The sequence below is a fragment of the Hirsutella rhossiliensis genome (genome assembly GCF_020360975.1).
Source record: "Hirsutella rhossiliensis strain HR02 chromosome Unknown scaffold00005, whole genome shotgun sequence".
In the NCBI taxonomy this organism is placed as follows: Eukaryota; Fungi; Ascomycota; class Sordariomycetes; order Hypocreales; family Ophiocordycipitaceae; genus Hirsutella; species Hirsutella rhossiliensis.
The window spans coordinates 2,811,998-2,837,570 of record NW_025408671.1 but is presented as its reverse complement, the minus strand read 5'-3'; the positions used below and the strand labels follow the sequence as shown (position 1 = coordinate 2,837,570).

The 25,573-nt window shown below is 57.4% G+C and overlaps 9 protein-coding genes across 9 annotated transcripts; 2 read left to right on the top strand and 7 right to left on the bottom strand.

Annotated features, from left to right (window-relative positions):
• Window positions 1-580: 580 nt before the first annotated feature.
• Window positions 581-1,366, bottom strand: HRG_05589 (male sterility protein; the record flags this gene model as incomplete). The annotated part of the gene is made up of 1 exon (XM_044864060.1): window positions 581-1,366. One exon carries the CDS (start codon window positions 1,364-1,366, stop codon window positions 581-583), a length of 786 nt encoding a protein of 261 aa, XP_044720592.1.
• Window positions 1,367-1,516: 150 nt separating this feature from the next.
• Window positions 1,517-2,797, bottom strand: HRG_05588 (AMP-binding enzyme domain-containing protein; the record flags this gene model as incomplete). Its single annotated transcript, XM_044864059.1, has 1 exon — window positions 1,517-2,797. One exon carries the CDS (start codon window positions 2,795-2,797, stop codon window positions 1,517-1,519), a length of 1,281 nt encoding a protein of 426 aa, XP_044720591.1.
• Window positions 2,798-4,168: 1,371 nt separating this feature from the next.
• Window positions 4,169-4,946, bottom strand: HRG_05587 (ADP-ribosylation factor family domain-containing protein; the record flags this gene model as incomplete). Its single annotated transcript, XM_044864058.1, has 5 exons — window positions 4,169-4,189; window positions 4,244-4,567; window positions 4,622-4,705; window positions 4,764-4,802; window positions 4,872-4,946. The coding sequence occupies 5 exons, from the start codon at window positions 4,944-4,946 to the stop codon at window positions 4,169-4,171; spliced, it is 543 nt and encodes a 180-aa protein (XP_044720590.1).
• Window positions 4,947-7,154: 2,208 nt separating this feature from the next.
• On the bottom strand, window positions 7,155-7,878 carry HRG_05586 (skp1 family protein; the record flags this gene model as incomplete). Its single annotated transcript, XM_044864057.1, has 4 exons — window positions 7,155-7,331; window positions 7,394-7,564; window positions 7,631-7,725; window positions 7,803-7,878. 4 exons carry the CDS (start codon window positions 7,876-7,878, stop codon window positions 7,155-7,157), a joined length of 519 nt encoding a protein of 172 aa, XP_044720589.1.
• Window positions 7,879-10,412: 2,534 nt separating this feature from the next.
• HRG_05585 (alg9-like mannosyltransferase family domain-containing protein) lies at window positions 10,413-12,266 on the top strand (the record flags this gene model as incomplete). Its single annotated transcript, XM_044864056.1, has 4 exons — window positions 10,413-10,521; window positions 10,712-11,097; window positions 11,160-11,287; window positions 11,342-12,266. 4 exons carry the CDS (start codon window positions 10,413-10,415, stop codon window positions 12,264-12,266), a joined length of 1,548 nt encoding a protein of 515 aa, XP_044720588.1.
• A 222-nt stretch (window positions 12,267-12,488) lies between these two features.
• HRG_05584 (ribosomal protein l1p/L10e family domain-containing protein) lies at window positions 12,489-13,370 on the bottom strand (the record flags this gene model as incomplete). Its single annotated transcript, XM_044864055.1, has 4 exons — window positions 12,489-12,751; window positions 12,813-13,006; window positions 13,060-13,237; window positions 13,352-13,370. 4 exons carry the CDS (start codon window positions 13,368-13,370, stop codon window positions 12,489-12,491), a joined length of 654 nt encoding a protein of 217 aa, XP_044720587.1.
• A 365-nt stretch (window positions 13,371-13,735) lies between these two features.
• Window positions 13,736-18,695, top strand: HRG_05583 (putative death-receptor fusion protein; the record flags this gene model as incomplete). The annotated part of the gene is made up of 9 exons (XM_044864054.1): window positions 13,736-13,833; window positions 13,882-14,144; window positions 14,223-14,726; window positions 14,987-15,129; window positions 15,223-16,031; window positions 16,093-16,147; window positions 16,319-17,153; window positions 17,205-17,878; window positions 17,934-18,695. The coding sequence occupies 9 exons, from the start codon at window positions 13,736-13,738 to the stop codon at window positions 18,693-18,695; spliced, it is 4,143 nt and encodes a 1,380-aa protein (XP_044720586.1).
• A 157-nt stretch (window positions 18,696-18,852) lies between these two features.
• Window positions 18,853-20,909, bottom strand: HRG_05582 (uncharacterized protein; the record flags this gene model as incomplete). The annotated part of the gene is made up of 3 exons (XM_044864053.1): window positions 18,853-20,255; window positions 20,339-20,648; window positions 20,700-20,909. 3 exons carry the CDS (start codon window positions 20,907-20,909, stop codon window positions 18,853-18,855), a joined length of 1,923 nt encoding a protein of 640 aa, XP_044720585.1.
• A 496-nt stretch (window positions 20,910-21,405) lies between these two features.
• On the bottom strand, window positions 21,406-25,497 carry HRG_05581 (BAR domain of APPL family domain-containing protein; the record flags this gene model as incomplete). Its single annotated transcript, XM_044864052.1, has 1 exon — window positions 21,406-25,497. One exon carries the CDS (start codon window positions 25,495-25,497, stop codon window positions 21,406-21,408), a length of 4,092 nt encoding a protein of 1,363 aa, XP_044720584.1.
• Between the last annotated feature and the right edge of the window lie 76 nt (window positions 25,498-25,573).

Here is a 25,573-nt window from a genome sequence, read left to right as displayed (position 1 = left end):
TGCCTCGTCACAATCATCTCGACACCACAACCATGTTCGGAGCAAGCGATGCCGTCACCAACCTCCGCATTGTGCAAGTCGCTGAGTCATCGGCCCCAGCTTGGACCTCGCAGCTTTGCCACGAGGCGTCGTCATGCATCCTTTGGCCGGCCGATCCCTGTCGACGCCAATGATACATCATCGACTTTCCGACACCGGCCTTGCCTTGCCTTCCTTGCCCTGCTACGGTACTCTAGTACTCTACCACTGCCCCGTTTCGCCACCGTCTTGGTTTCCTTGAGTCAGTCCCGCTGGCGGAAAGCTGCTCTCCACCGCCAGTCACTGCGGCTAGTAACCAGCGCAGCCCTCGTGCAGCTACTCGCAAGTGTTCCCTTTCGTACCTGTTCAACGCATTTGCCGGGTGGACGCTGTCGTCCTCGTGAATGACGTCCTTTCCCACGAGCCCCGACGGGCCCAATGCAGCAATGCTGGACGCATAGTGTATCGGCTTGGCACGACACGCCGTCGCCAGCTTCAGGATGTGCAGGGTCTCGAGGACATTAGCTGCTCGATGGCTGGAACACGGCTGGTTGTAGTTGACCTAGGCTCCGAGATGGAAGATGACACTTGCCCAGGCCGCCAGCTCGGAATATGCGTCGTCTTCGAGCCCTAGAGTCGGGTGCGAGAGGTCGCCCATTACCGGGACCACTTTGGACACGAGCTGTTCTTGCAGGCCATGCAAAAGGCCGTATTTTGACAGGTTGTCGAGGATCCGCTGCTTGCCCTGCGTGGCAGTCTTTGCTCGAACGAGGCATCTGACCGTCTGCACGAACGGCAACTCGACCAGAGCCCTCAGGAAAAGGGCCCCGACAAACCCAGTAACTCCAGTGACGAAGACTCTACCCTCGTTCTTGGCGGTCCAGTCGATGGGGGTGTCTTTCGGAATGTCGAGCTGCTCTGCCATGTCTGCGTCCCTCAACCACTGGCGTTTGGACTCGTCCCATCTCAGCTCGCCGAGACCCTTTGCTTCCTGGTCAATCTGACGAGCGAGGTCTCTCAGAACGGGGCTTTTGTAAAGTTTCTGCACGAGCAAGGGAACTTGGAATGCCTCCCGCATCATCATTGTGGCTGCCGACACGTCAAGCGAAGCTGCTCCTAGCGAAAAGAAGTTTGTCTCGGGGCCAATGTCGCCTAGGTCAACGGCACCGAGAGCCCGTTGCCAGATGGTTTTGACCCTATCTTCGGTACGAGTAGTTCCGGTGACGCTGGAAACATGCCGCTGCTGTTCAAGTCTACGGCGCAGGAGCATGGCCAACAGCTGGTTCTTGTCCACCTTTCCGTTACGGTTGACGGGCACATCCTGCAGGCAGACTACCCATGGCACCATGTATGACGGGAGTCTCGCTCTCGCCTCATTCTGGCAATCTTGCCTGGTCGTGGAACGAGCATCTTTGAGTACTACGCAAGCAGCTAACCAGGACGCGCCATCCGCGGAATCCTGAAGCTTCAGGGCCGTGGCCGAAGTGACGAGACCGGACTAGTGAAGTGCAGACTCAATCGCGTCGAGACTGACGCGATGCCCTCGATGCTTGACCTCGTTGTTGCGACGACCCCGCCAGAACAGACGTCCCTGACCGTCCCGTTGAACAATGTCGCCGGTCCGGTAAAGGAGCTTTACCTCGCCATCACCACCAACCCCCGGGATGTGCAGAAATGCCGAGCTCGTCTTTGCGGCATTGCCGAGGTATCCTCTGGCGAGACCCTGACCTCCTATAAACAGCTCGCCGGTGCCTTGTCCCCGGACAAGCCGGTGGGAGTTATTGACCAAGAATAATTCCGTGCTCTTCAGCGGTTCCCCGAGAGGGATATACCCTTGACATACGTCGTAAAGTGAGACTTGGTAAGAAGTTGACAAGACGCCGCACTCGGTTAGTCCGTATACGTGGAGGAAGCTCTTGGGAGGCCCCCTCTCCAAAACCTTCCTGATGGCAGCATGGTTGGGGGCCTCTCCGCCTGTGAGGACCGAGTTGCACTTGCTGAAAGCGCTGGGATATGATAGGGCTATCGCGTTGAACACGACACTCGTCAGGAACATGGCCGTGATGATCTCCTGGTCGAGGAGTTGTGTAAAGAGCTGTTGGTTGAGGAGGGTGTCGCGCTCAACCACGACTACGGTCGCCCCAATCATCAGAGTCGTCCAGATATCAAGCAACGACGCATCGAAGGAGACGCTATTGCAATGGGCCACACGGTCTTCGGGATCGAAGACCCCCTTGTGAAGACGAATGATGCTCCGTCCGAGAATCTCAACGCCCTTTGGCTTTCCTGTCGTGCCAGACGTGAAGAGAATATGGGAACGGTAATCCGGGGCTACAGGCACGGGAAAGCTGAAACTGTCTTGGGCGAGCTCGGCCGGACAGATCTTGGCGGGGCGCATAGTGATTTTGTGCCGCACTGAAATCTCTCGGCCTTTGACATGCGGGCTTGTGATGAGAATGCAGGCACCGGCCAGGTTGGCTCGGGCCTCAATATCAGCATCACTCATGGACGGGTCCAGGGGCAGGCACGTTCCCCCGGCATAGACGACTCCCATCTGAGAGATGATGTGCTCGAGTCCAGGAGGAGCCAGGATCACGACTGGCTCCTCGGCGTGGAACGGCAAGGCGCACAGTTTCTGGGCTAGCATCGTTGCCTGGGCGTGGAGCTCAGCATAACTGAGCTGGACAGGGCCGTGCTCTGCTGCCGTCTTGCGAGGCCGGCGGGCAGCCTGAGCCGCCACAAGCTGCCCGAGGTTGGCGCGGCGAGAGTGTAAAAGCATGGCTGAAGTGAGAAAGAGTTCAAGTAAGAAGCAGGTTGGGTAATGTGCTCATCTGTGCTGTCATGGCATGGGCCAAAAGCATGTCCGTTCATCCCCCTTTTATCCTTTCCCGAAGGCCTTGGCTCAACTTCCCCAGCTCTCTGCTTGGACATCCAACGACTGCTTGACGGCCGAGCATTTAGTCAGGCGAAACCCCTTCTGACCTGTCATCAGAAGCTGAAGTCAAGGTGAATCCTCCTGTCAGACAGAGCAGACCAGGAAATCAAGAATAATCCGCATCAACGGAGGCACCTGCTGGAGGGATTCACTCTTCCCTGGTCAGGCGGTATTTCAAGTGCAATAGTTATGAGTCCAGGAGGGAATGTTTGATCACACAATCTGCAGCTTCCAGTTACTGCTATAATGCTATACTGTCTGTTCGATTTACACCGGAGAAGTTAAAAGCAGTTGCCGCTGCCCGTATGAAAAAGTCGGGGAGGTAGATTTTGCCTCTCGAACCGTACGCACAAACACCCTATCGGGCCCCGGAGGTGATTAAGGATCTCGAGGGTAGCTTGATGCTCCATTTGGCGTACGATGCCAGATAATGATTAACTTAGGCGGGGGTGGATCAGACAAACCAGACAGGAGAGTTGAACTATAATCCGTACTAATAGAGGCCGGCACCTGTTAGAGCATTCTACTGTTGCCTAGTTAAGCGGTATTTGTCTTAAGTGCGTCCTTCTAACCTATAATCAGATATTGATGATCAAGGTGAACCCCCCCTATCTTTCTCCGGCCCCTTAACTAGTTGAAATGAGAGTCAACCCGGAATCCATTTCTTTCTGTAATAGCGGAGCAGCTATATTCGGCGACCTCCGAGGCCTCTAACTGCATAGGTAGATGTATAATAGTCATGTTTCTACGGCTGTTATCAAGCTCTCTCGGAGTTCGAGTCTCCCTTATTTGCACGGTTCACATTTATACTAGAATGCGCCACCGAGCAGCCAAGACAGGCAGGGCTCAGCAATGAAACAGGAAACGCCAGCCCCTATCCAACAGAATTAGAACCCAAGGCCCCGGACGTCCCGGCCATAGCATTATACGTTCGTACCAACAGGTTGTGTTTACCGCGAGCGCGCCACCGCTTCGTTCCTTGAGCGAGCGCACCTTCGCCATCGTTGCTCCGTCATCCATCCCGTCCAAAAGCACTTCCTCGCCGTTTGCTCCCATATTCAGTATGCCGAAAACGGTATTTCCTTCTCCATTAAACTGCCTCCCTCAAGTGTTTCCTCTGCCTGCGAAGGAATCACACGGACTGCTACTGTCGTCATGTCGTATCGGTTAGATGTTGAATCGAAGAGTCTCCCAGTCGTCTGTCGACGGAACTGCCTATTCCTGCGATACAGTTTGCTAGAAACCTGTCAGTCATGAAACTTCCACCAAGAGGACCTGTTAACAACTCACCACAAGCCAGTCCATGCCTTCATTCACACCGCTGCCGTCGACGGCCGAGCAGGCCATGATGCTCCAGTTGCGGTCCCGGAGCTCGCCCAGGCGCAGCACTTCGGAGATCTCGCCCGCGCCCTTGGCGCCGGGCTGGTCCTGCTTGTTGGCAAAGACCAGCAGCGCCGCATCCTTGAGCTCCTCCTCGTTCAGCATGGCGGCCAGCTCCTCGGCTGCCGTCTGTAGTCGTTCGATGTCGGTCGAGTCGACGACGAAGATGACGGCGGCTGTGTTGGCGTAGTAGCACCGCCAGTACGGCCGGATGCTTGTCTGGCCTCCCAAGTCCTGCGTGGCGTGAGTAAAGAGGTTCGGGCGACGTTGAGGGCAGGTAATTCGTACCCAAACATTGAAGTTGAGGTTCTTGTACGACACGGACTCGACGTTGAACCCGATGGTGGGTATTGTTGTGACAACTTCGCCAACCTAAATAACGATCCCCCATCAGCATGACGTCGGAGCAAAGGGCAGTTGGGTGACGGACCTTGAGCCTGTATAGTAGAGTGGTCTTGCCGGCATTATCCTGTAGAGGGACGTATCAGCATCGCGCCACCGTCGGATAGACAGGGGCCGGAGGCAGCGAGGCACGCACGAGGCCGAGAATCAAGATTCTGATTTCCTTCTTGGCCCACAGCAGGCTGGAGAGCCAGGAGACGCTCGCGCCCATGTTGCCACGCGTTGACTCGCTGCTCCCTCAGGCAGCATCAATCTTTTCAGGTCGCAATGGAGGTCCCGGGGCGGGCGGGCGATCTGCGCCGGCACTCTCGGCGGCGTCGTCGTCGTCGTCGTCGTTGAGCAGCGTCAAGCAGCGTCGCAGTCGCGGGAGAGAGAAGAAGGAGATGGGATCTGCAAGCTAGAGACGGGCGGCACCTCCTCGCCCGGAGGAACACAGACAAGCCAGGCACACAGAGAGCGAGGTTTGGAGGCGCGTGGCGTTGGCGGTGGACACGTGAAGGTTTCAGGCAGGCAGAGACAACAAGCTTCGTCAGCCGCGTGTTCCAGAAACTCTCCGTCGCTCGGTCTGTCTCTCAACAAAAAATGTTGGTATTGTCTTGAGGCCTCTGTACAGAGTACAGTACGGAGAGCGAGGCGTTCGCGTGGAAGAGTGGGCCCATCATTATCTGGCCTCTGGTTGGTCCGGTCCAAGCACCGCCGAAAACACCCCTTTCGGAGTTATCTACGAGTATTTGTTGCCACATTGCTGCAACGGTTTCAAGTTGCAGATGGATCACTATACCAGCTCGATTGTAGAGATTCCCCGAGACTTTTCGGCCTCGATGGTTTGGCTTTGATGGCAGCTTTCACGCAAAGCCGAGCAGGCGGCGCAAGCTGTCCAAAGGAACAATCAAGTAATGGGCGGCTCCATCTTCACGTGCTGATATCATCTGCGCGATTAGTAAGCTTCCGTCAGGCCAGCCGACGATGCGAAAGGTCCCGGCGTTTAACTTATCGGCGTACCAAGTACCCAAGTATGTACGGATACCTCGAGTCTGTGTTTGCTGCCTGGGGCACACTTATCTGTCTGGTGCCACACTCCTCAGCCACGCACCGCCCCATCGCACTCCCTCGCTAGGGCTTTACGCCCTGAGTTGCGTGCGGGTCAGAAAAACTCCTTTCCGACTCTCCCAAGCGTACTGAAATCCATCGCCATCAGCGACTCGACACGCAAAGCCATCAAGATGCCGGTATGACCTCCCCCGTCCAGCCCGCCTCGCTTCCGTACTCTCATCGCATCATCTCCCCGTTTCCCCGTCTTTTTCTTCGATCTCTGCGGCCCTCCCCGGCACCCGAGGCCGACGGCCGATGCCATGATGGAACCGGCGGGAAACAAATGGCTGACAATGTCGCGATAGAGCCACAAGTCTTTCCGTACCAAGCAGAAGCTTGCCAAGGCGCAGAAGCAGAACCGCCCTGTGCCTCAGTGGATCAGGCTGCGAACAAACAACACCGTCCGGTACGCCTCTCCCCTCGAGACTTCCTGCGCCAGACTCCTCTCGCTTGGTGCCGTCGCGATTTCCGACTGCTAACCCCAGAGACCAATAGCTACAACGCCAAGAGACGGCACTGGAGGAAGACTCGCCTCGGCATCTAAATGCTTGCCGCTACCATCTTTCTCGACTCTTCTACATCGACAGTCGCCGACAAACCCAACAACCACCCCGTCGACTGCTTTACCATTGCCTGTCACGACGCAAAGATGGATGCATGACGGGCAGAACTGTCATCGCTTGGAGAGGTGGACGTGGGCGCACGGATGAGGCACTTGTGATGCCTGGACTCTCGATTCTTGCTCTTACTGCATGTTACGGTCGGCCATAGGGAAAGGAATGCACAGGTTTTGACGTCCAACAGTCTTGCACAATGGTGCGCGCACGTAAGATCAGCCCTGGGATGTGTGCCGGGGTTCATTTGAATGACGCCATCCGTCGTTCACGATGAATGCGACTTGGAGCAACCAGGTTCCACCAAGCATAAATTAGGTATGGAACCTCGCAACTGGACCAAAGGCAGTAGAGCGGCGTAGTCTGAATCAAGGGGGGGACGGCAACTTCCGGGGGTGTGGTTCTCTGGGTGTGGTTTTCCAGGGCCTGTGCGGCCATGAACCGAACCGAGCAGGAAACAGTCGAAACGACGCAAGTTCGTGCATTCGTATATGAAAATTGATAGTAGACAGAGGAGCAGCGCCCTCAAGAGGCGAAGCCGTCGATGACCGCCCTCCGCCCAAATCATGCAAGGAAACCCAGTCAATCTCCTCAAACAGCCCGTTCAACGCCCCAAAAGCAGACGGTGAAATTGATGTTCAAAGGGCGCGTGAGCATAGCGTCATCCCTCAAAGTCAAAAACGGCAGCATGGTCCCTAGAGGAATCCGAGAGACTATCGATCCTCGGCCCATTCGTTCTCGCGGCGAATCTGCTCTTCTTCCTCGGGCGTGAAGTCGTTTGTGATGTTGAACGTCTTGCGGATCTCCTCGGGAGACTTGCCCTTGATCATATTGGCAACCGTCTTGCATCCGACGTCGAGGAGCGGCTTGATATCGAGGTAGTTGGACGCCTAGCCAAGAGAGGTTAATCTGGGTTCGCCCTGGGAAAGCGACCAGGCAATGGTCAACATACGAGGATGATCTCGAAAAGCATTTCCTGGTCGACCTGCATGAACTTTTGATCCCAGTCGTCGATGTCGGTGCTCTTCTTGCGGGCATCAGACTCCTCATCCTGAGCCTGGGGGGGGTCGTTGCGGTGCCACTCGCACCACTCAAGCACCTTGCGCAGGACGGCCTCGTTGACCTAACGAAAAGGGTAAGCGACTGTTGGGGGCCGAGAGGGAGGGGGTAAGGAGGGCTGGTGACGCACATTGGGGATGGGAATAGGCGTCTCCTTGGTGGACTTGGCCTCGGTGTCGCCCAGCAAGTTCTTGATTAAGACAGACCGCTCAATCACGTCCCGATCTACGGGCGGGTCAGCCTTGGAGCCAGCATGATACAGACACGACGAGTAGCCTGCCGGGAATGCGGTGCCAACTTACCAACCTCGATGAGGGCGTTGTCGTTGGAAACCAACCAGACCTTCTCGGGCTGCCCTGCGGCTGTGGTGGCTGCCATGTTGAAGGGTTGTGGAAAGAGGAGATGGAATGCTTGATTGACGAGCGACGGCGGCAAGGGGATGTAAGAGATGTCGGAGATGAGAAGGCGGCGGCGGCGGCGATTGTATGCAGCGGATCAGGCTGGTGACGAAGGCAAGGCGCCAGGCGTGGAAAGTCAGCTAGCAGATAATTATGGAGGTCAGAGCATTTTGGGCAAGCGATCGGGGTTGCTGAGTCAGACGACAAGGCAAGCCTCGAGAGGGGTTGCTGACCAAAGGAAGCGACGTACCTTTTTGGTGCAGTTGCGTAAAGGTTGGTGACGAGGCGCTGTTGCAGGATGAGCAGGAGCTTGAGGAGTGAAAAGATGGGAGAGGAGACGAGGTCTTTATAATTTATACCGTAGTCGACAATATTGGCACAAAGGCTCGAATCAACTTGGACAACGGGGCCTTTTTGTGGTTTCGCGCGTGCGTCGGAAAGTTGGAAGCCGCGGCTTCAGCCTCCCAGCAGGCAGAAGCGATGGACGGGCATTGTCAAAGTTCACAGCGCCACAGGCGCCATTCAGGGCTTATCACGCTGGACCGACAAGGGGGCTGCTGCGAAATGGACCTGCCTGTTAACTACCTGCCAAGTCGGCGGGCGAAAAAGCAAGCTGCAATCCTTCATCAGCTGTGCGTCGATCAACGATGACGCACGCGCCGTGTCCCCCCTCACCCTCCCCCCCCCGCCGAGACAGAAAATGGCCCCGGGTTCCTGGGATGCTGGGCCATTCACTTTTGCCTATCTGCCCGATAGTTACAGTTGTTGCACAAAGTAAGCCGACTGGCGAACCATACAGGCAGGGCAGGCAGGCAGGCTACCATTTCCTAATCGACATGTTCCACAAAGTACGCCAACGCTCTTTCAACGTCTCGATTCCAATATTTCAGGCTTTTCCATTCAACCCACGCGACAGGCTCTGGGGAAGACAACCTTAATCCATATACACTCTTCAATACATTTGAGACGTCTCCTCGGGATCGACGAGCGCTGCCTTCTGGCGCAAAAACCCCAACCTGGAGCGGCTTGCTTGTCCGACGTGCGACAGTTGCTTTGTCACCCTGGCCTGCCAGGGACGAGAAGCCAAGCCAAGGGAACGAAAAACGAAGCGGGTCGGGACATGCACCGGCGTTGACGAGGAACGGAGAAGGCCAGCTTGAAGTGATGTGTCTGTCCCTCGCCAAGACTTGCGCCGCGGCGAGGCTGCGGTCTTGTCCCGAGGGCCAGGGCCGATTGCTTGGCTGGGGTGAGTCGCGGCCACATGAAGACGGCTGCAGAGCATACATAGGTACTCGCCTACTGTACAGTACAGTACAGTAAGAAGAGAGGCTAGAGGATACATGAGCGAGGGCCGGCGACGCACGTATGATATCTTGCACGTATGTGCATGGGAGAAAAAGGAAACTGTACGGATACAGTACAGTATATGCCAGTACCTGCACGGCATCATGCTCGTCACAGTGTCGCATGCAAATCCAGCTCTGCTCGTCGAGGGGTGTCTGAGATTGATTGCAAGACAACGAGCCCCTTGTTGCTGAATGCCTGCCAGAGAAGCTCGTAGTAAGCTAACTTGTACGACTAAGCAAGCGTATAACCCCCGTTAGTGTGTGTCTTAGTGTTAAGCGCAAGTGGGGTCCATCTCTCCATCGTACGAGCCGAGCAGCAGGTGGCCCCCTCTCTTTCTCTCAGGACGTCCCTCCTTGACGCGGCGGTCCGTCCCACGGCGTCTCCATCCCATACCGGAAAGGTAGGCGTGTCAGTTACAGTTACAGCGAGTGCCCAGGTGGGTGGGTGCATCTCCATCGGCGGGGTCCGTCCCGCCATATTATGGCCCAGTCCGTTTATTATAGTAGTTATCTACCTACCTATTCCCTAAGGTACTTATCCTTTCACGTCGAAGCCGGGGTGTCTTTGTTTGTTTGTTGCATCTGTTGCCGCCCTTCGAGCTATGACGTTTTCCATTTCATGCCCTGGGTAAATCTCTTTTCCTTTGTATGCCGCTTCCGAGTTGCCGGGGAGGGCATGGACACCGTCGCAGGGGATTGGGCAGCAGCAGTGGCGACAAGCTTCTGTACTGTAATCAACCCCCCCCATGCCCCCAACGAGACACCCAACTGCAGAGAAGGCATGCTTGTAGCCGGGCCGCTAGCAGGGCCTCCCTGATTTCGACAGGGCCAGCGTGGCTGTCCTGTCAGCACTTCCCGATCCTTTCTCCCACTCGTGTCAAAGCCTGCATCTATAGAGCCTGGCCGCTCCAAAATGACGCGACGATTGCTTGGCCTGCGTCCCGTCTCGCCCACGTTTGCTTCGTCTTGACACGCCTCGTCCGCCTCTCTGCTCCCGCTTGGGGGCCCGCTAGGCCCCGTCGCCTTGCGCACTTCTCCTTTCCTCGACGACATTGCTTTTTCCAGGCCCGCGCATTCTTCGCCCTCGTCGCCCATGTCTTTTTCTCTCCTCTCTCGACATCCGTTGCCTGTTGTGCCTTCTCTGGCCTCGAGTCCAGCCGCTTGAACCATGTGGCGGCGCACCTATCTGCTCCTCGCCCTCATCCGGCTGTGGTTTGCCTTGTCGCCCAGCTACCTACATCCCGACGAGAACTTTCAAGGGCCCGAGGTCATCGCTGGTACGCCTCCCCGCTCTCCTCTCTTTCTCTCTGCCCGCTTGTGCTCCCCAAAAGTTGCTCTCTCTCCGCTGCCTGAGCTCTGCGCCGACGTCGTCAACGAATCAAAAATGTCGCCCTGCTCCTTTATAGTAAATTTTGCCTTTTTTTTTTGCCGCCGTCTTTTTGGCTGACTGAGACTTGCGAACCCCAGGCCAAATATTCAGCTATCCGATCCGGCGCACTTGGGAATTCACAAGCGACCACCCGATCCGAAGCGTTTTCCCGCTATGGCCCGTCTACGGCCTACCCATGCTGCTGCTTCGATGGCTCTGGATCGGTAATGGCCAGGATGGCGAAATCCCACCAATCGCCGTCTTCTGGACGCTCCGCGTCCTCATGTTCCTCATCAGCTTCGTCCTTGAGGACTGGGCGCTCCACGAATTGATACCCTCGCCCCGGCACCGGCGCGTCGCCGTCCTACTCGTCGCCTCGTCATACGCCACATGGACGTACCAGACGCACACGTTTTCCAACTCTGTCGAAACTTTGGTGGTGGCGTGGAGCTTGGTTCTCATCCAGCGCATCGTGGATTCTCGGGTATGCATGGCCATATCCCTTCTTCAACTGGGTCGTCCCTGTGCTGACAAGGTCTTGCCCAGCAACAATCGTCCCTTTTGGCTTCCACCGTGCTCGGAATCGTGGCCGTCTTTGGCCTCTTCAACCGCATCACGTTCCCCGCCTTCTTGTTAATTCCTAGCCTTCGCCTGATACCCCATTTCTTGAATAAGTATGCTGCCTCCTTCGAGCTCATGCAACGCAACGGAGTCGCTGATTCACACAGTCCTTTGTCTTTTGCAGTCCTCGTTTCTGCTGCGCTTGTTACCACTACCGTTGCCATTGCGCTCGATACCGCCTTCTACACCTCGGGGCCCTTAACCTGGGCACGTCTCATCGCACAGCCAGTCATCACCCCCTTAAACAACTTCCATTACAACTCCGCGACCGAAAACCTTGCTCAACATGGCCTGCATCCCTGGTACCAGCACCTTCTGGGGAACATTCCCCAGCTACTAGGCCCCGCAACCGTCTTGCTCTTGACCCAACCTCACCTCTCCATCAGACTCTACTCCGCCATCTCGGGGCTAGTCGTACTATCCTTGTTTCAGCACCAAGAAGCCCGCTTCCTCTTACCGACGGTGCCGTTGATTCTTTCTTCGGTTCAGCTCCCAAAAAATAGCACGGTTCTGCGAATTTGGGCTGTTGCCTGGGTTATCTTCAACCTTTTTTTGGGTGTCCTCATGGGCATCTACCATCAAGGAGGCGTCGTCCCCGGCCAGGTCTTCATGAGCAGCCAGCCCGATGCCACCCAGGCAATCTGGTGGAAGACGTACACGCCTCCCATCTGGCTCCTGAACGGCAAGAACGAAGTCTTGCAAACAAGGGACGTCATGGGCATCAAGGGCGAGGCGCTACTCGAGCAGCTGACGGAGCTTGCTACCTGTGACACCCCCGCCGACCGACGTAGTCAAGAGTACCGAAAGGAGAAGAACGGCACTTACCTTATAGCGCCTGCTTCGGCTACCTGGCTGGATCCATACCTGCCCAATAAAGGGCTGCAAGGACTGAGGTTCCGCGAGGTATGGCGGTATCGGCAGCATCTGAACCTGGATGACTTGGACTTTGAAGACGATGGAATCTGGAATACGATTTCCAGGGTCGTTGGGAGAAGGGGTCTGATTGCCTGGAGGGTCACCAAGAGCTGCTAGCGGCATAAAGCTGTAGAAATAAATCTTGGTATTCCTTCCCAATCCCGAATCTGCTGACTCCGAATGCGAATGTCCTATCACGGCATCCTGGAGCGATCGGGTCGGGATCTGGCAACCTCACTCGTAGATTGAAGTTCTAGTTGACGTTCTATTCCTAGCTAATCCTCTCGAGCCACCCAAACGAGAACGTCGAGGACAAAGTCGCAGAAGACGTCGTGCAACTTAATACAGACGCTTAGGGGGCGACATGCTGGCCTTGATGGTCAAGCTGCCAACGTTTTGCCAGCCCTTCTTCAGCAGAGAAACCAGGTAGTTGATGGCCAGCATGATGTTGCCAATGAGTTGCTCCGTCTCCATGGCCACGTTGCCGACGGCGACACCCATGCAGAGAACCTTCTTGAGCTGGAACTTGATGGTGGACTTGACCTCGTTGATCTTGCCAGTCAAGTCATCGGCGTGCGAGACGGGGGTCGGGAACTTGCCGGCTATCGGTGATGGATTAGCGGCAGATTCGTATACGCCAACCAGCGGAGGAGGTCGTCTTACCCTTGGACAGACCAGGACCCAGGATACGGGGGATCTGCTTGATGAGGGCCTCGGAGGCGACGAAGGCGTCGTACTTGCGGGCCAGCTTCTTGACGAGCTTCTTGTTCTTGTTCAGCTTCTTCAAGTCGTCGGCCGACATGGAATCGACACCACCGTGCTTGGCTCGGTCGAGATCGTGCTGATCACCGAAGATGCTGCATGCGTCCAGTCAGCCAGAGTCGCACCCCGCCGTAAAGAATCGCCGTACCAGATGGACATGTTCGGGCGGGGAATTGACGGCAGCTTGATGGTGCCCGAGAAACGCTTGTCACGCTGGGGATCATAGTTCTTCAGGCCGATCTGGAGCTCGACCGTCTCGAGGAAGTTGCGCTTCTTGGTCTCATTGGAGTACTCCAGGAGCTCCTGGACTTGCGTCCGGACATTAGCTGTGAGGACGGGTCAGCCGAGCCAGGTCTGCGTAGGCGACGAGAATATGGACATCGTCGGAACGGTTCCAATCGCGGGAGCGCTCGAGAAGTTGAGGGTATTTCGCATCGTACCGACTGTGATTTTCGACATCTTGGCAGTCTCCCAATAGATTCGGCGATATCTAATGGTGGTCAGGACGGTGAGTTGGTGAAGAGGGAGGGGAGGATCGCGGATTTTGGCAATTTTGAAATCGGTCGCTGTGGGCCTGCCTGACTCACCGCCCTCTGATTGGTGAAGATGGGCCAACAGGGCAATTTTCCCCCACGTGACTCAGCACCTGACGCTCGAGAGTCCTCCATTGACCGTTTACTTCTCCATGTGGCTCATCAGCAAAAAGTCTCTTATCGTTCCTGGACGGAGGGCCATGCTTGCGACTGGTGATTATTCGAAGACAAGCACGCATTATTCGGCTATGTGGAAAATCGTCAGACTTTGTCCCCAACCTCACCCAGACCATGGAGAGCGATCCTCTCCAAGTGCCCGCGGAGCTGCTGGCCAATCCGGCACAGACTCTCGAGTGGCTTGAGGCGCAAGCATCCGGGTTGCAAAAGAGGTGCGAGCTCACGGCCTCCTTCATCATATGTCGCTAAGAAAGCGATAGCTATGCAAGTACTCTCTTTGACCGGCAACTCAAGGCAGCAGGACAACCCAGGTCTGTCTCGGGCCAGGCCTGTGTGAGGCTCTGCGGGCTCGTGGAGCAACTGTCCAAGGCGAACTCGGAGGAGCTTCGAAGCTGGTCTTTCTCTCAGACTGTCACTCTTCAGCTCTTCAATTTCTTCGTTGACTGGAACGAGTCGGACCATCATCGCTCCATGAAGCTCGTGCTAGATCTCATTGTTCGGTCCATCAAGGGAAACCCAGACCGTGAGAGTGCTTCTAGCACAAAAAGCTGCATCCTTGACAATCTTTTTTCGATTGTGACTGGGCGTTCTGCCAAGCCAGTGGCCAAGTCAGCCATCAAGTGTCTCGACCAATTCTTGACCAAAGGAGTCTTCATCCTGAGCGACATATACGCAGGTTACAAGTCTCACCGGAAAGAGCTAACACAACAGAGCGACAACGAAGTATGGAGGTCGTTCACGGTCGACATCTTTAACTGGATGCGGCTCCAATTCGTTTGCCCAACGGCTGGCAAGTTCATCGTGAGCGTCTACCAGCGTTGGAGGCGAGAGGACAAGGATCAGCCGCCAAGTCCAAGCGTGGACGAATGGTATCAATGGCTCCTTGATTTCGCTTCTGAAGAACCCTCGCTCCTTGAACCGATCAAGAATTACATCTTCCTCCCGCTCTTAAAAGCTGACCGGGATGAGGGGCTGCGGTTTCTCGGGAAAATGGGTGAAGAAAGGGCAATCTCTACGGCTTGTAGCCTGGACCTGGACACTCCCGCTCTTCTGCAGCTGGCTGCACTGGAGACTGGAAAGAAGATTGGCCTGGTCGAAGAACCAAGTAAGCGTTGCCGGCTCCGTGCTGTCACATTCTGGGCTGACTCGGCCAAGGATTCAACGGAGACAGAGGGCAAAGCGACGAATCCCCATCCATTACCATCGACGAGCTGATGCTCGACAACGTTCTAGCCCATCCTTCTCATGATGTACGGTCTTTGGCTCTCTCTTTGCTGGTGACATCTCCCTCGACGACCAGACCATACTCAAGTACCGCTTTAGAGCTGCTGCAGAAACACCTGGGTACCTTCTTCGCTGATTCAGATGCAAAGTTCAGAGTTGAGGTTTCTGGAAAGGTGCGGGATATGTTCAAACGAGTGCGAGGCGCAATTCATGTCTTGAAACGCAGCATACCGAGGGCCCGGGCGAACGCTCTAAAGGCTAAGCTTGCTGGCAAAGTCATTAAGGTCGATTTGGACTCCGCTGCCGCCTCTCTCCCGCTCCAATACCGATCCAATCTGATTTCGCTTCCCGAGGCGCAGCTGGTTGCTTGTCTCCAGTATCATGAAGAATTCCTTGAATGGTACATTGGGTTCTTGTGTAGCGAGCTCACGCCTACCGCCTCATATCAAAGACACATTGCTTCCTTGAAGGCTCTGGGTTTTATCTTGCGCATGGAAGGAGACTCTTCAAAGACTTGGGAGACAGATGACGACCAGCAGCTTTTTTTCGATCTTTTTGACGACAAGTGGGCGCGAGCGCTGTTCGACTTGCTCATGGATCCGTTTGAAGACGTGAGAGACGTCGCTGCGTCGACGTTAAGAAGATTATACACCGACGAAAGGTATCGACGGCTCACACTGGCCGGTCATGGGAGTGACAGGCGCATAGCGGAAACCGTCAGTGAGGTTTCACAACGAGCCGAAGAACTTGCGCGTCGGACATCGAGGGCAGATCATTCCGACGGGGCTTCGAGAGCGACACAGCTGCTCTACAGACTACTGGATTCTGAGGCGCAACGGATTTCTCTTCTCTCTAAGATGATCAGCGAACTTGAGCGCAAGACCTCGATGGCAGAAGGCGACCTGGGTCGTGCTGTCCTGGACGCCCCATTGCATGGCGACTTTGCTTCGCTTAATCATATCTGGAAAGTGACTGCGGACCTGAAGCTCGCCGAGGCACACCTTGAAGCTGTCCAGTTGTTGCAATCCAGCCTTGTCTCGTGCTGCGAGCGGGTGTGGAAAGCCGTTATGCGAGTTCTCTGCGATGACTCGCCCGAGGGCCATTTACCTCAAGAGCTTGAGGAAGTCGAAGGCCTTGGCACTAAGAGCCTGTTGAGCTTCAGTTTTCGAGCAATACATGAGTCCAGGTGAGCACCTTCGACTGACAAACCAATGTTAATGGAATCCTCGACTAACTTTGGGCAAAAGTAATCTCATGCGGTCTATCGTACTCACAGCTCGCAACCGATCGCGAGGCGGCTTCGTGAGCCCTACTCGCGATGTATTCGAAAGGATCGGAAACCTAACCTTTGATCAACTCTCAAACCTGAGACATCGAGGGGCCTTTACAACAGTGGCATCGACGTTTGCGACGTGCTGCCAACAGGCAAAACACTTGGATCACGACAAACCACTACTAGATGTGTGGTACCAGGGGACATTGGATTGCATCTTCTCTCAAGCCTCCACCACGAGAAGGTCTGCCGGTATACCATCCATGATGACCGGGGTGCTATCTGCCAATGCTTTGCATCCCTCCTTTCAGCACGTCGTGGAGAAACTCATCGACATAGCCGGCAAGAAGGCGCGAGTCTCGGAGACGGATGGCTCCAACCTACCGCAGGTTCATGCATACAACTGCCTGAAGGACATCTTCAAGAATTCCATGCTGACATCAATGGGAAACAAGTCGGAGGAGTACCTGCCCCAGTGCTTGGAACTGGCTGCAAGCGGCCTCCGCTCCGAGGTTTGGGCAATTCGCAACTGCGGTCTGCTCTTGCTCCGCAGCCTCATCGACTGTCTCTTCGGCTCCCAGGAGAGCAAGGCCATGATTGAGGCTGGGTGGGATGGCAAAGCCAATCGCATCCCATACCACCGGTATCCTAATCTTCCGACTGTACTGAGAACGCTCCTCATGTCAGGACATCAAATGCTGGCTCAGACAACGGCGATCGTGTCGGCCGCCGAGTCGGTTTTCCCGGCATTGGACATTATCCGTCGAGCTGGTCCCCCTGAGCTACTGCGCGACGAGATCCAAGTACATGTCGCCGTGTATATGTCGAGCCCGGTCTGGCATGTTCGCGAGCTTGCGGCCAGAACACTCTGCTCATGCCTGTTGCACGAGGGGTGGTTTCCAATCGCCAAGAAATTGGTCCAGGAGGCCCTGGGCGCTCGAAGTAGCAACCGCTTGAATCATGTCCACGGTGTGCTTTTGACCCTGAAGTTTTTGGTTCAGAGACTGGGTGAGGTAGCCGCGGAGCATCTTACAGGTAAGTTTGCAATATAGTAGTTAACCGTCGACCCCTGCTAACTATTTTCAGCCGATCTCCCCAACCTAGTGAATTTCCTGGCCGAGAATTCGATTCCTTCAACATTCCTCCGGTGTCCAAATGTCGCAGCAGCTTATCTGGACGTGATCAACTCAATATGGGCATTCGAAATGGCCACCTCGGGGTCGTTGTCTCCATTGAAAGCCGCAACTTCCGCTAATTCCGAATTCGTGCTCTTGAGAAACTCAGCCATCGTACACCACTTATACGCGGCAGCCGTCAACGCTTGCCCCGTGGAGCTTTTGCGGGAGCTCCTGCTGGACCCAGAAGTTGACGCGGAGAGCCTGGTAACCGCTTTGGAAACGATACCGAGGCTATTGCATGCGGTGTCGACGTCAGATGAGATCCTCGTCGGGTTGAGTGCGCTGTACATGGACGTGTGTCGTGGGACGAGCTTCTCCGATGCGCAGATTCTGGCGACACAGAACTTGGCCGAGCTAATGGACCAGCTGATGCAGCGCGGGCAGTCAGACAGGCTCTCGTCGGGCTCCCTCTTGCAGTGGTGGACCGCACTGTCGTTACGACCCATGAACCCGGGCCTTTCAAGTGCGGTCGTCGGTGCAAGTGGACGTTTGATGGCTGTCTTGAGCCAATCTCAAGGAGGCCAGGCGGTTGATCTGCGAAGCTGGGGGCGCATGATGAGTGATGCTGGTCTGAATGACAAGGTAGGCAACAAAACACGAAGAATCGAGATGAGAAGCAGACGCTGAGCCTTCCTAGACGTTTGACACCCGGTTCGCAGCCGCCGAGTCGCTGCACTCGTTCTTCGCTGCCGCTGGGCTGCGCAGCACCTCGGATGAGTACCTGCCCGCCCTCCTTGCGCTCTACGACGCCCTCAACGACGACGACGACGAAGTGCGCGACGTGGGCTCCAAGGCGGTGACCTGTATCATCGGCAAAGCCCTCGTGCCCATCGAGGCCGCCAACCGTCTCCTCCACTGGCTGGCGCAGCACTTTGGCGGCAGCGCGGGCTTCAGGGCCGAGGTCGCGAGCCGCGTGGTCGGCCATTGCGAAGCCAAGGCCGCGGACGGGGCCGCGTGGGCGCCCGCCGAGGACGAGCTGGCCGCGGCCTTGCGGTTCGACGACTCGCTCTTCGTCGTCGAGGAGCAGAACCTCTTTGTCGACGAGGTCCGCGAGACGACGCGCTGGGTGCACGTGCTCAAGAGCCTGTGGTGGGAGGACGCCGCCGGCGACGAGATCCTCGGCAGGCTCGATGGCTGGATCAGGGCGGGCATCGTCCGGCTGGGCCGGCTGGTGGAGCAAGAGGACGGGCCCCTCGGCTGGGCCTCGAGCCCGCAGGTCTTTGCCATCTGCACCCGCCTCGTCCACGGCTCCGTCGCCATGATGGCCAAGGATCTTGCCAGTCCCGAACTCCGCGAGGCGACGCTGCGCACCAGGGAGGCCCTGCGGTCGCACGATTCTCACGTGTCGAGACTTCTCACCCAGGCGTGGGAAGACAAAACGATAGATGCTCAGATATAAACGGACTTCTGTCAGCGGCGCAAAGCGCGCCCTCATGCTAATCGCGCCGCTTCCCCTTTCCGCCTCGCCATGCAAAATGCCGTTTCGCTCGTATGTAGTACATGATGATCCAACCCATCCCGTCGCTTTGCTACAGTTCCTGCTGGTCCAAATTCGCCTAGAATCTGGGCTGGCTCTTGATGGAGGCCTCCTTCGACGACGGCGATTCGTCCCTGCTCACGGCCCCAATACGACCCAGCTTGGCCACCAGCATCGTGTTCTGCGCCTGGAGCTCGCCGACCTGGTTCTGCAGGAGCTCCAGCTTCTTGAGGGCCACGTCGCGCTCCGCCTTGACGCCCTCGAGCGCGGCCGACAAAAGCGACTTCTCCTCCTTCTCCAACGTCTTGCGCCGACGCATCGAGGCCTTGCGCTCCTGCTGCTCGCGCTTCTCCTCGAGCTTCTTCGTCTCGCGCTTGTACTTGGCCTCTTGCTTGGCCAGCTCCCGCTCGTGCTTCTCGCGCGCCTTGGCCAGCGCCGCCGCGTCCTTGTCTTTGCCGTCCTGCCGCTTAGACTGGAAGCGCTCCTGCGTCTTAGAAAAGTCTTCCTCAAGCTTCCGCCGCCGCTCAATCAGCTTCTGCAGTTCCCTCTCCGCCGGCTGTTTGAGCTGTGACCGCGACTCGTCCGAGTTGCTTTCCGTGGTGCTGTCGACGGCCTTGTCGCCCGTCATAGACTTTTCCACGGCCGAAGCGAAACTGCGTGCCGAGGATGCGTCGCTGTCGGAGTCCGACTCGTCGGCCCGGTTCTCTGGTCCTCGAGGGGCTTCGGCAAGGCTATCCTGGCTGCCGCTGCTCCCGAGGCTAAGGGGGGCGCTGAACTGTTGACGTAGGCCGTTGGCCACCGAGCTGGCGACTCCGAATGCGCCGGTGATGATACCGTAGAGCCCGTTGCTGCTGGGGATTCCCTCGTCTTGGCTTGCTGCTTGGTCGTCGCCTGCAGTCCTTGCCACAGCTTGCTCTGCATGCTCTTTACTCGGGCCATGTTCCACGGGAACCTCAGCGTTCCCATTGTCGGTTGAGCCATCGTGTTGAGCGGGAGAGTCCCCCTCGGCGGGTACCGAGGCGGCCCAGTCGAGGAACTTTCCGGCGTCGCCGACGATGCCTGGCGGAGTTCCCTTGTCTATCATGAAGCGCGGGACGCTGCCGCCCGGATCACTCCTGGTCACCATGAGCCACTCAATGGCTCGAGGGAGGTCGTCGGGCGCTGCTGAGGGTTCACTGGGCAGTCTCGTGGCGCCGGCCCTTCTACTATCTTCCGACGTCAGGTCGGCATACGAGAGGGACCTCTTGCTGGCCAAACTCTCGCTTGGGATCTCGCGGATAACCTCGACGGACTCGTACCGGCCGCGGATGATGCCCTGCCGCGGGGGGCATTCTGGGTGGGTGCACGGCTTAGAGACGACCATGTACTGCCGTAGGGGGCTCGCACGGCCTGACGGGTTGGTCGACGAGTCGGAAGTCAGGAGCAGGGTGATGAAGTCGCGGGGAGCCGTCGGGCCGGGGAATTGTGCCGAGAGTTGGAAGACTACAAAGCGTTAGTGCATGACCTCGTCGTCGCCTCCAAGGGCTCACGTCGATTGACGGAGGGAAGGGGGGAGTCAAACGAACCACTGAGGTGGCCTGCGTCGTCGACGACCTGGTGCTCGACCATCTTGTCCGCCCCGATGCCGCGAATGTTGCCGCTGCCCGGCGATCCCTGGACCTTCATCGTTTCGGGAAACTCCCTCTCCAGCCCGCTCCTCCAGCGGTCAAAGGAGAGGCGGTCGTGGACGCTGCGCCGGGCAAACCACGAGCCCTGGCCGTCCTTGCCGGCGAGCTTGTAGACGCGGATGCCGAGCGGGTTGTCCCGGGCGTTGACCTTGACCTCCTTCCACTCGTCGCGCAGCCGGTTGACGGCGTCTGAAGTGGTGACCCGTGCCTTGTTGTCGTGCGGTGGCGACTCCGGCGACTCGTGCAAGTCTGCGGGCACCGGGGCCGGATCCGTCTTTGCGCGAGCGCGTCCCAGGACCGTTTCTTTGGCAGGGGTCCAGGTCGGCGTAGGCGAAGGGACCGAGTCGACAACGAGCTGTGCGCGGGCGAAAACGCCTCGCAGGAAGTCGGCGAGGTCATCGTGGGGCACCGTGGCCCAGTCGGCCGGCCCGAGTGCTTTGAGCGGCTCGTGATGGATGTTATCGCCCATGGCAGGTTTGTTGTTGTAGTTTCCTTATCGGGGGAAGATGGGTTCAACTGTTACTTTGATCGCACAAAGGACTTCACCTGGTCCCCGAGCCACGAGGCCGACAATGGTGATTGTGGCAAGAGTGGAAATGCTTCAGGGTAGGCCGGGAGCTTTGACGTCACGGCAAGGATGGCAGCGATGCGGGGTTTAGTCAGCGGTGCCGACGCCGAGCTGCTGCAGCATGGCGTAATGATGCCGTGGAACTTGTTTCGCAGCATGTTTCTTCTGCCCACACCCGGCTATCCGTAGCCTAACCAATCTCTGCACGCGGCTATCGTCATGAAAAAAGCAAACGCCCCTGGTGGGACCTTCGAGGGTTGGCCAGGGAATGCTTCGTATTCGGCTAATGCCTCATTGGACATCCTGCGGTTATATATGATGATGGTATCAATGGCACCACGCCCGCGTCATACGTACTGGGGGCACGAGACAGACAAAAGAAAAGGCTCCCATACTCTCACAAGCGGCTCGACATCCTCGCCTCGAGCATGCCGTCGAGGTCGCTACGGCAGCTCCCGCAGTAGCTTTGCCGCCACTCTCCGAGCGCCTCCACGCCCCCTTGGCCCAGTGAACCCAGCACCCTTTGGCTCGAGGAAGGCTCCCTGCTTGTCCCGTCGGCGCCTCGGCTTCGGTCGCCCTGGAGCAGCGAGTCCAGCTCGTCGCACAGCGACTTCTCGTTGATGAGCCAGTTCTCCCATTCCGATTGCAGCATCTCTCGTTCCACGCTGTTGACGACGCGCATGGCCACCATCAGGTCGTGTCGGTACGACCCCAGTCGCTGCCGTGTTCGCCGCAGTCGCCGCGCCGTCGCTCGACTCGACGGCCATGTCAGCTTCGACCCGGCATCCTCCCACGGAGCATCCATGTCTGTCGCGTTCAGCAGCTCTTTATAGGCGCCGAAGCATGTGCTGTTCACGGGGGCAGACAGCCCGCTGCCCACGGTGCCCGTGGCCTCGTCCAGGTCTGCCATATAGATTGCCTTGCTCATCATCAAATTCGGTCCCACGCCCATCCTCTGCATAAATCTTGCCGCCCTTCGCTCTTTCCACCAAGCCGACGACTCGGTCGATGTCAGCATCACATTCGTCAGGGCGCTGAAGCCGAGCAACGTCAGAATCACACGCTGCGCTGAAATTACTTCAAACAGCTTCTTCAAGCCGGCAAATATCCACATGATGACGGACGAGACGGCACTTTCTGCAAAGGACCTCGCCGTCTCGAGCACCATGGCCGTCAGGGTACGCGGCTTCACGGCCTGCTTTCTGCTCGACTCGGTCGCAGCCGGCGAGAACAGCACCACTTGCGTCTGCTGGCCAACGTGGCCGTAAACCTGGATGGCCCTGTTGGTACGCCTCCGGGGCCCCAGCTTCCGTACCTGGTCTGTCGCCATCTCGGCCAGCTCTTCTGCGTCGTTGGCCGCGTCACGCAGGGCCTGCCGTTCCACCAGGTTCTTCCAAAAGGCCGGCGCCTTGGACCATTCGATGCCGGTGTAGACGGCGAGCTTGCACTTGGACTTGGCCACGTGTGTAATGACAATCGTCGTCACCAGCTTGAAGCTTCGCGAGTGCGGCAAGTGCCACGCCGTCTTGTTGTGCGTCACCACGTACGTAACGTGGTCGCTGTAGACGTCGATTGACTGGTCATCGCTGACGTTGGCCGATTTGGACCGCCCGAGCAGATCCTTGTAGTCGACCTTGAAGTTAAAGTCCCGGCGCATTTTCCCCTCGTCGACTAGCAGCCACGGACCCTGAGCTATTTGCTGTGCCCTATGCTCAAAGTAAAGCTTGGGAAAGACGAAGCTCTTGTCTCCAAAGAGGACGTGGAAACAGGCCTTTGCGCTAATCTCAAAGTGCCTGTCGGCAGCCATCTCCACCATGCCTTCCGGCTCGTACACGACTGGATGGGCAGGGAGATGGAGCTTTGGCGGACCCCTTTGCTGTGGCTTCAAAGGCCGCACGTGCACTCCGTGCTCGCGCTGGTGGCGGTGCTTGAACACGGGTCTACCAGTCAGGGTCCCGTCGTCCACCGGTGTGTTGGGAGACACCTCTTCCCAACTCTCGGCGCTGGGGCTGTGCCTTTCGTCGTCGTATCTCTCGACGTTGACGAGAGCCGAGATGATGTCCCTCGTGTCCATGGGTTCTTCTGCTTGGAGGTTGTCGACCAAGAGGTTGAGACGGGTGTGAAGAAGTTGAAGATCGTCGAGAAAGATCTTGATGCTGATGCGCGTGTAGCCCGTCGCATTCGTACCTTGGCCAAGGTGCAGGAAGATGAAGTCGCAGTCTTTCCCGGCGGCACTCGTCACCTCGGTGATGATGTCTAAATGAATACTATGTGCCGACACCATACCCATCTGCTGGCTGTAAAAGTACATGTTGTCTGGCGTGACGTAGATGCGGCCATCGCCCGCCAGTGCTTCCGAAGATGAATTGCGCTCCATGGAGATTGACCAGGCCGCTCTGAACACCAGCACCAGTTTCTCGCCGGCATGCGCGTCTGGGAACAGAAGCCGGAACTGCGCACTCTGGGCCCTTAGTTCCATGGGGTAATCTGCAGGCAGCGCCATGTCAGTCTGCTTCTCCGCGTCCCGGGTCAGGGATGTTTGTGAGCTCTCAGATACAACCACCCCGATGGCGTCGTCGTCGTCGAGTCGCGGGAGCCCTGGCTGCTTCGGGCCCTTGATGGCGGTCCAGATGTTGCTCCCCCAGTAGTTGGCAACGAGCGACGTGGGGAGCTTCCGACTGTCGCCAGCGGAACCACGCTCACCCGCGACAACAACGGCAGCGCGGCTCAAGTTCGTCAAGGCCGGAGGCTTCGCCAGTGTCAGCGGAGCGAGGGAGCCGTAAGCGCTATCGAGGGTAGGCATGGTGCCTGCTGCCGACCGCGAGGCATTCGGCGCCATGTTAGGGGGGTGGACAGGCAGGACTCTGTGGCTTGCCGAAATCAAGCTCGCGATACCCCCAGCCGAGTTTGGGGCGCCTGTAGGACCAGGATCGATGGCAGTGCTCGAATTCGATTTACGGTGAAGGTCAAGCTTCTGAATGATCCTCGCGGCGTGATCTCGTCCACTCTCGCCGTCCTCCCGCATTGCCAAGTCTCGTCCCAACGCTGTGAAGGATCGCCGGCCGAGGCTGCCGTTGACGTCAAAGCTTTGCCTGGAGGCCGGATGGCCGTCCGACCCGGGCGCAAGGGTCGCGGAACGCTCGAAGCCGGGGCCGATCTCATCAGCAGCGCTGACATGGCTATCTAGGGCCTTGGCAGAGAATTCGGGAGCACTCGGCGGTGAAATCGAAAAGGCTGGGTCGGCACTGCCCGGCAGATGGCCCATGCTTGCCTCAAAGGCCTCCTTCTTGTTGACTTCGAAAACCTGGAGCCACTCCATGAGCTCCTTTTGCGTCTCGGCCTGCAGCATCATGTTCTGGTTTTTCGTCTTCACCTCGAAGCAGAAGCGCCTCTCCTCCCCCACCGCCGGCTTTGCGTTGCACAGCAAGACACCGATCTCATCGCCCTGCAACACGCCCTGCGGTCCCTGGACGAGCCAGCCAAAGACGCCACCCCGGCAGTAGTACCATCTGCGGACCCAGTTGTACCTGACTGGTTTGCCAGACAGCATCCGCAGGAACAGCCATCCTTGCTTTTCCGATATGTGAGCGTTCTCGCCTTTGGAACCCATGTTGAGGGGCCCGCGAGAGCCCAAGAAGGGCACTGTTGATGTGCCGTAATCATCGAGCTCACGAGACGGTTTCAGTTCCTCTAGAGCGGTCTCGCCGATCTCCTTCCTTGCCATTTGCAGCTCGCGCTTGAAAAAGGCCTCTGTGAGTTCCATTTCCTTGGCCCAGCCACGCACTCGATCCATTTCGCGAGCCCAGCGCGTTGCACTGGTCCATGCATCCCGTGATTGCGACATTTCCTTCCACATCTCGCCGCACACCTTGACGAGGAGCATGTCCATGGTGTAGCGCAGCTGCGGCGCGAGCTGGCAATAGTCCATGGAAGCTTGGATGTAGGCCTTTCGGTTCTCCCACACGGAAAAGGCATCTTCGCGCAGAGCAGACGCCTCCTTGGTCTTGGACTGGCCGACATAGCGTGCAAGAGTCGAGTCGTATGCTCTTTGCGAATTCTCCATTATTCGCCGTGTCTCCTTGAAGTTGCGCATATCGCCGCCCAGGAACGATCGGATCGGCTCGACGACGACGCCGTCCAACTTCTTCATGCTGCTCAGGGTCTGCATCCAACACTCTCGTTGTCCATCTGCAACGCGTTTGAGGGCGAGAAAGGTATAGTCGTTTTCGATGATGCCGTCGGCGGCAGATGGGATGGTCTTGACGAGATATGTATTGACCGTTTCCTCGAGCGCGAGCATGTCGTGAACCAGTTTCGAAGTTGACAAGACATAGCCGTTGAGCCATTTCTCCATGGCGTCAACCTGATCGGCAAAGTGAGCCGCGGAGGCGCGGAACGTCGGCGAGTCGAGCGCAGCTTCGTTGAGGCCGACGGGGACGCCGCGGTCCGCCGGCCGCCGCGCAGCGTCCGCGGCTACTGCCTTGGACATGATCGGTATTGCGGAACAAGCTACGACTCTCCAGCGACTCTCGAACAGGCGCAATCAAGGCCATTCGAGTTCGCTG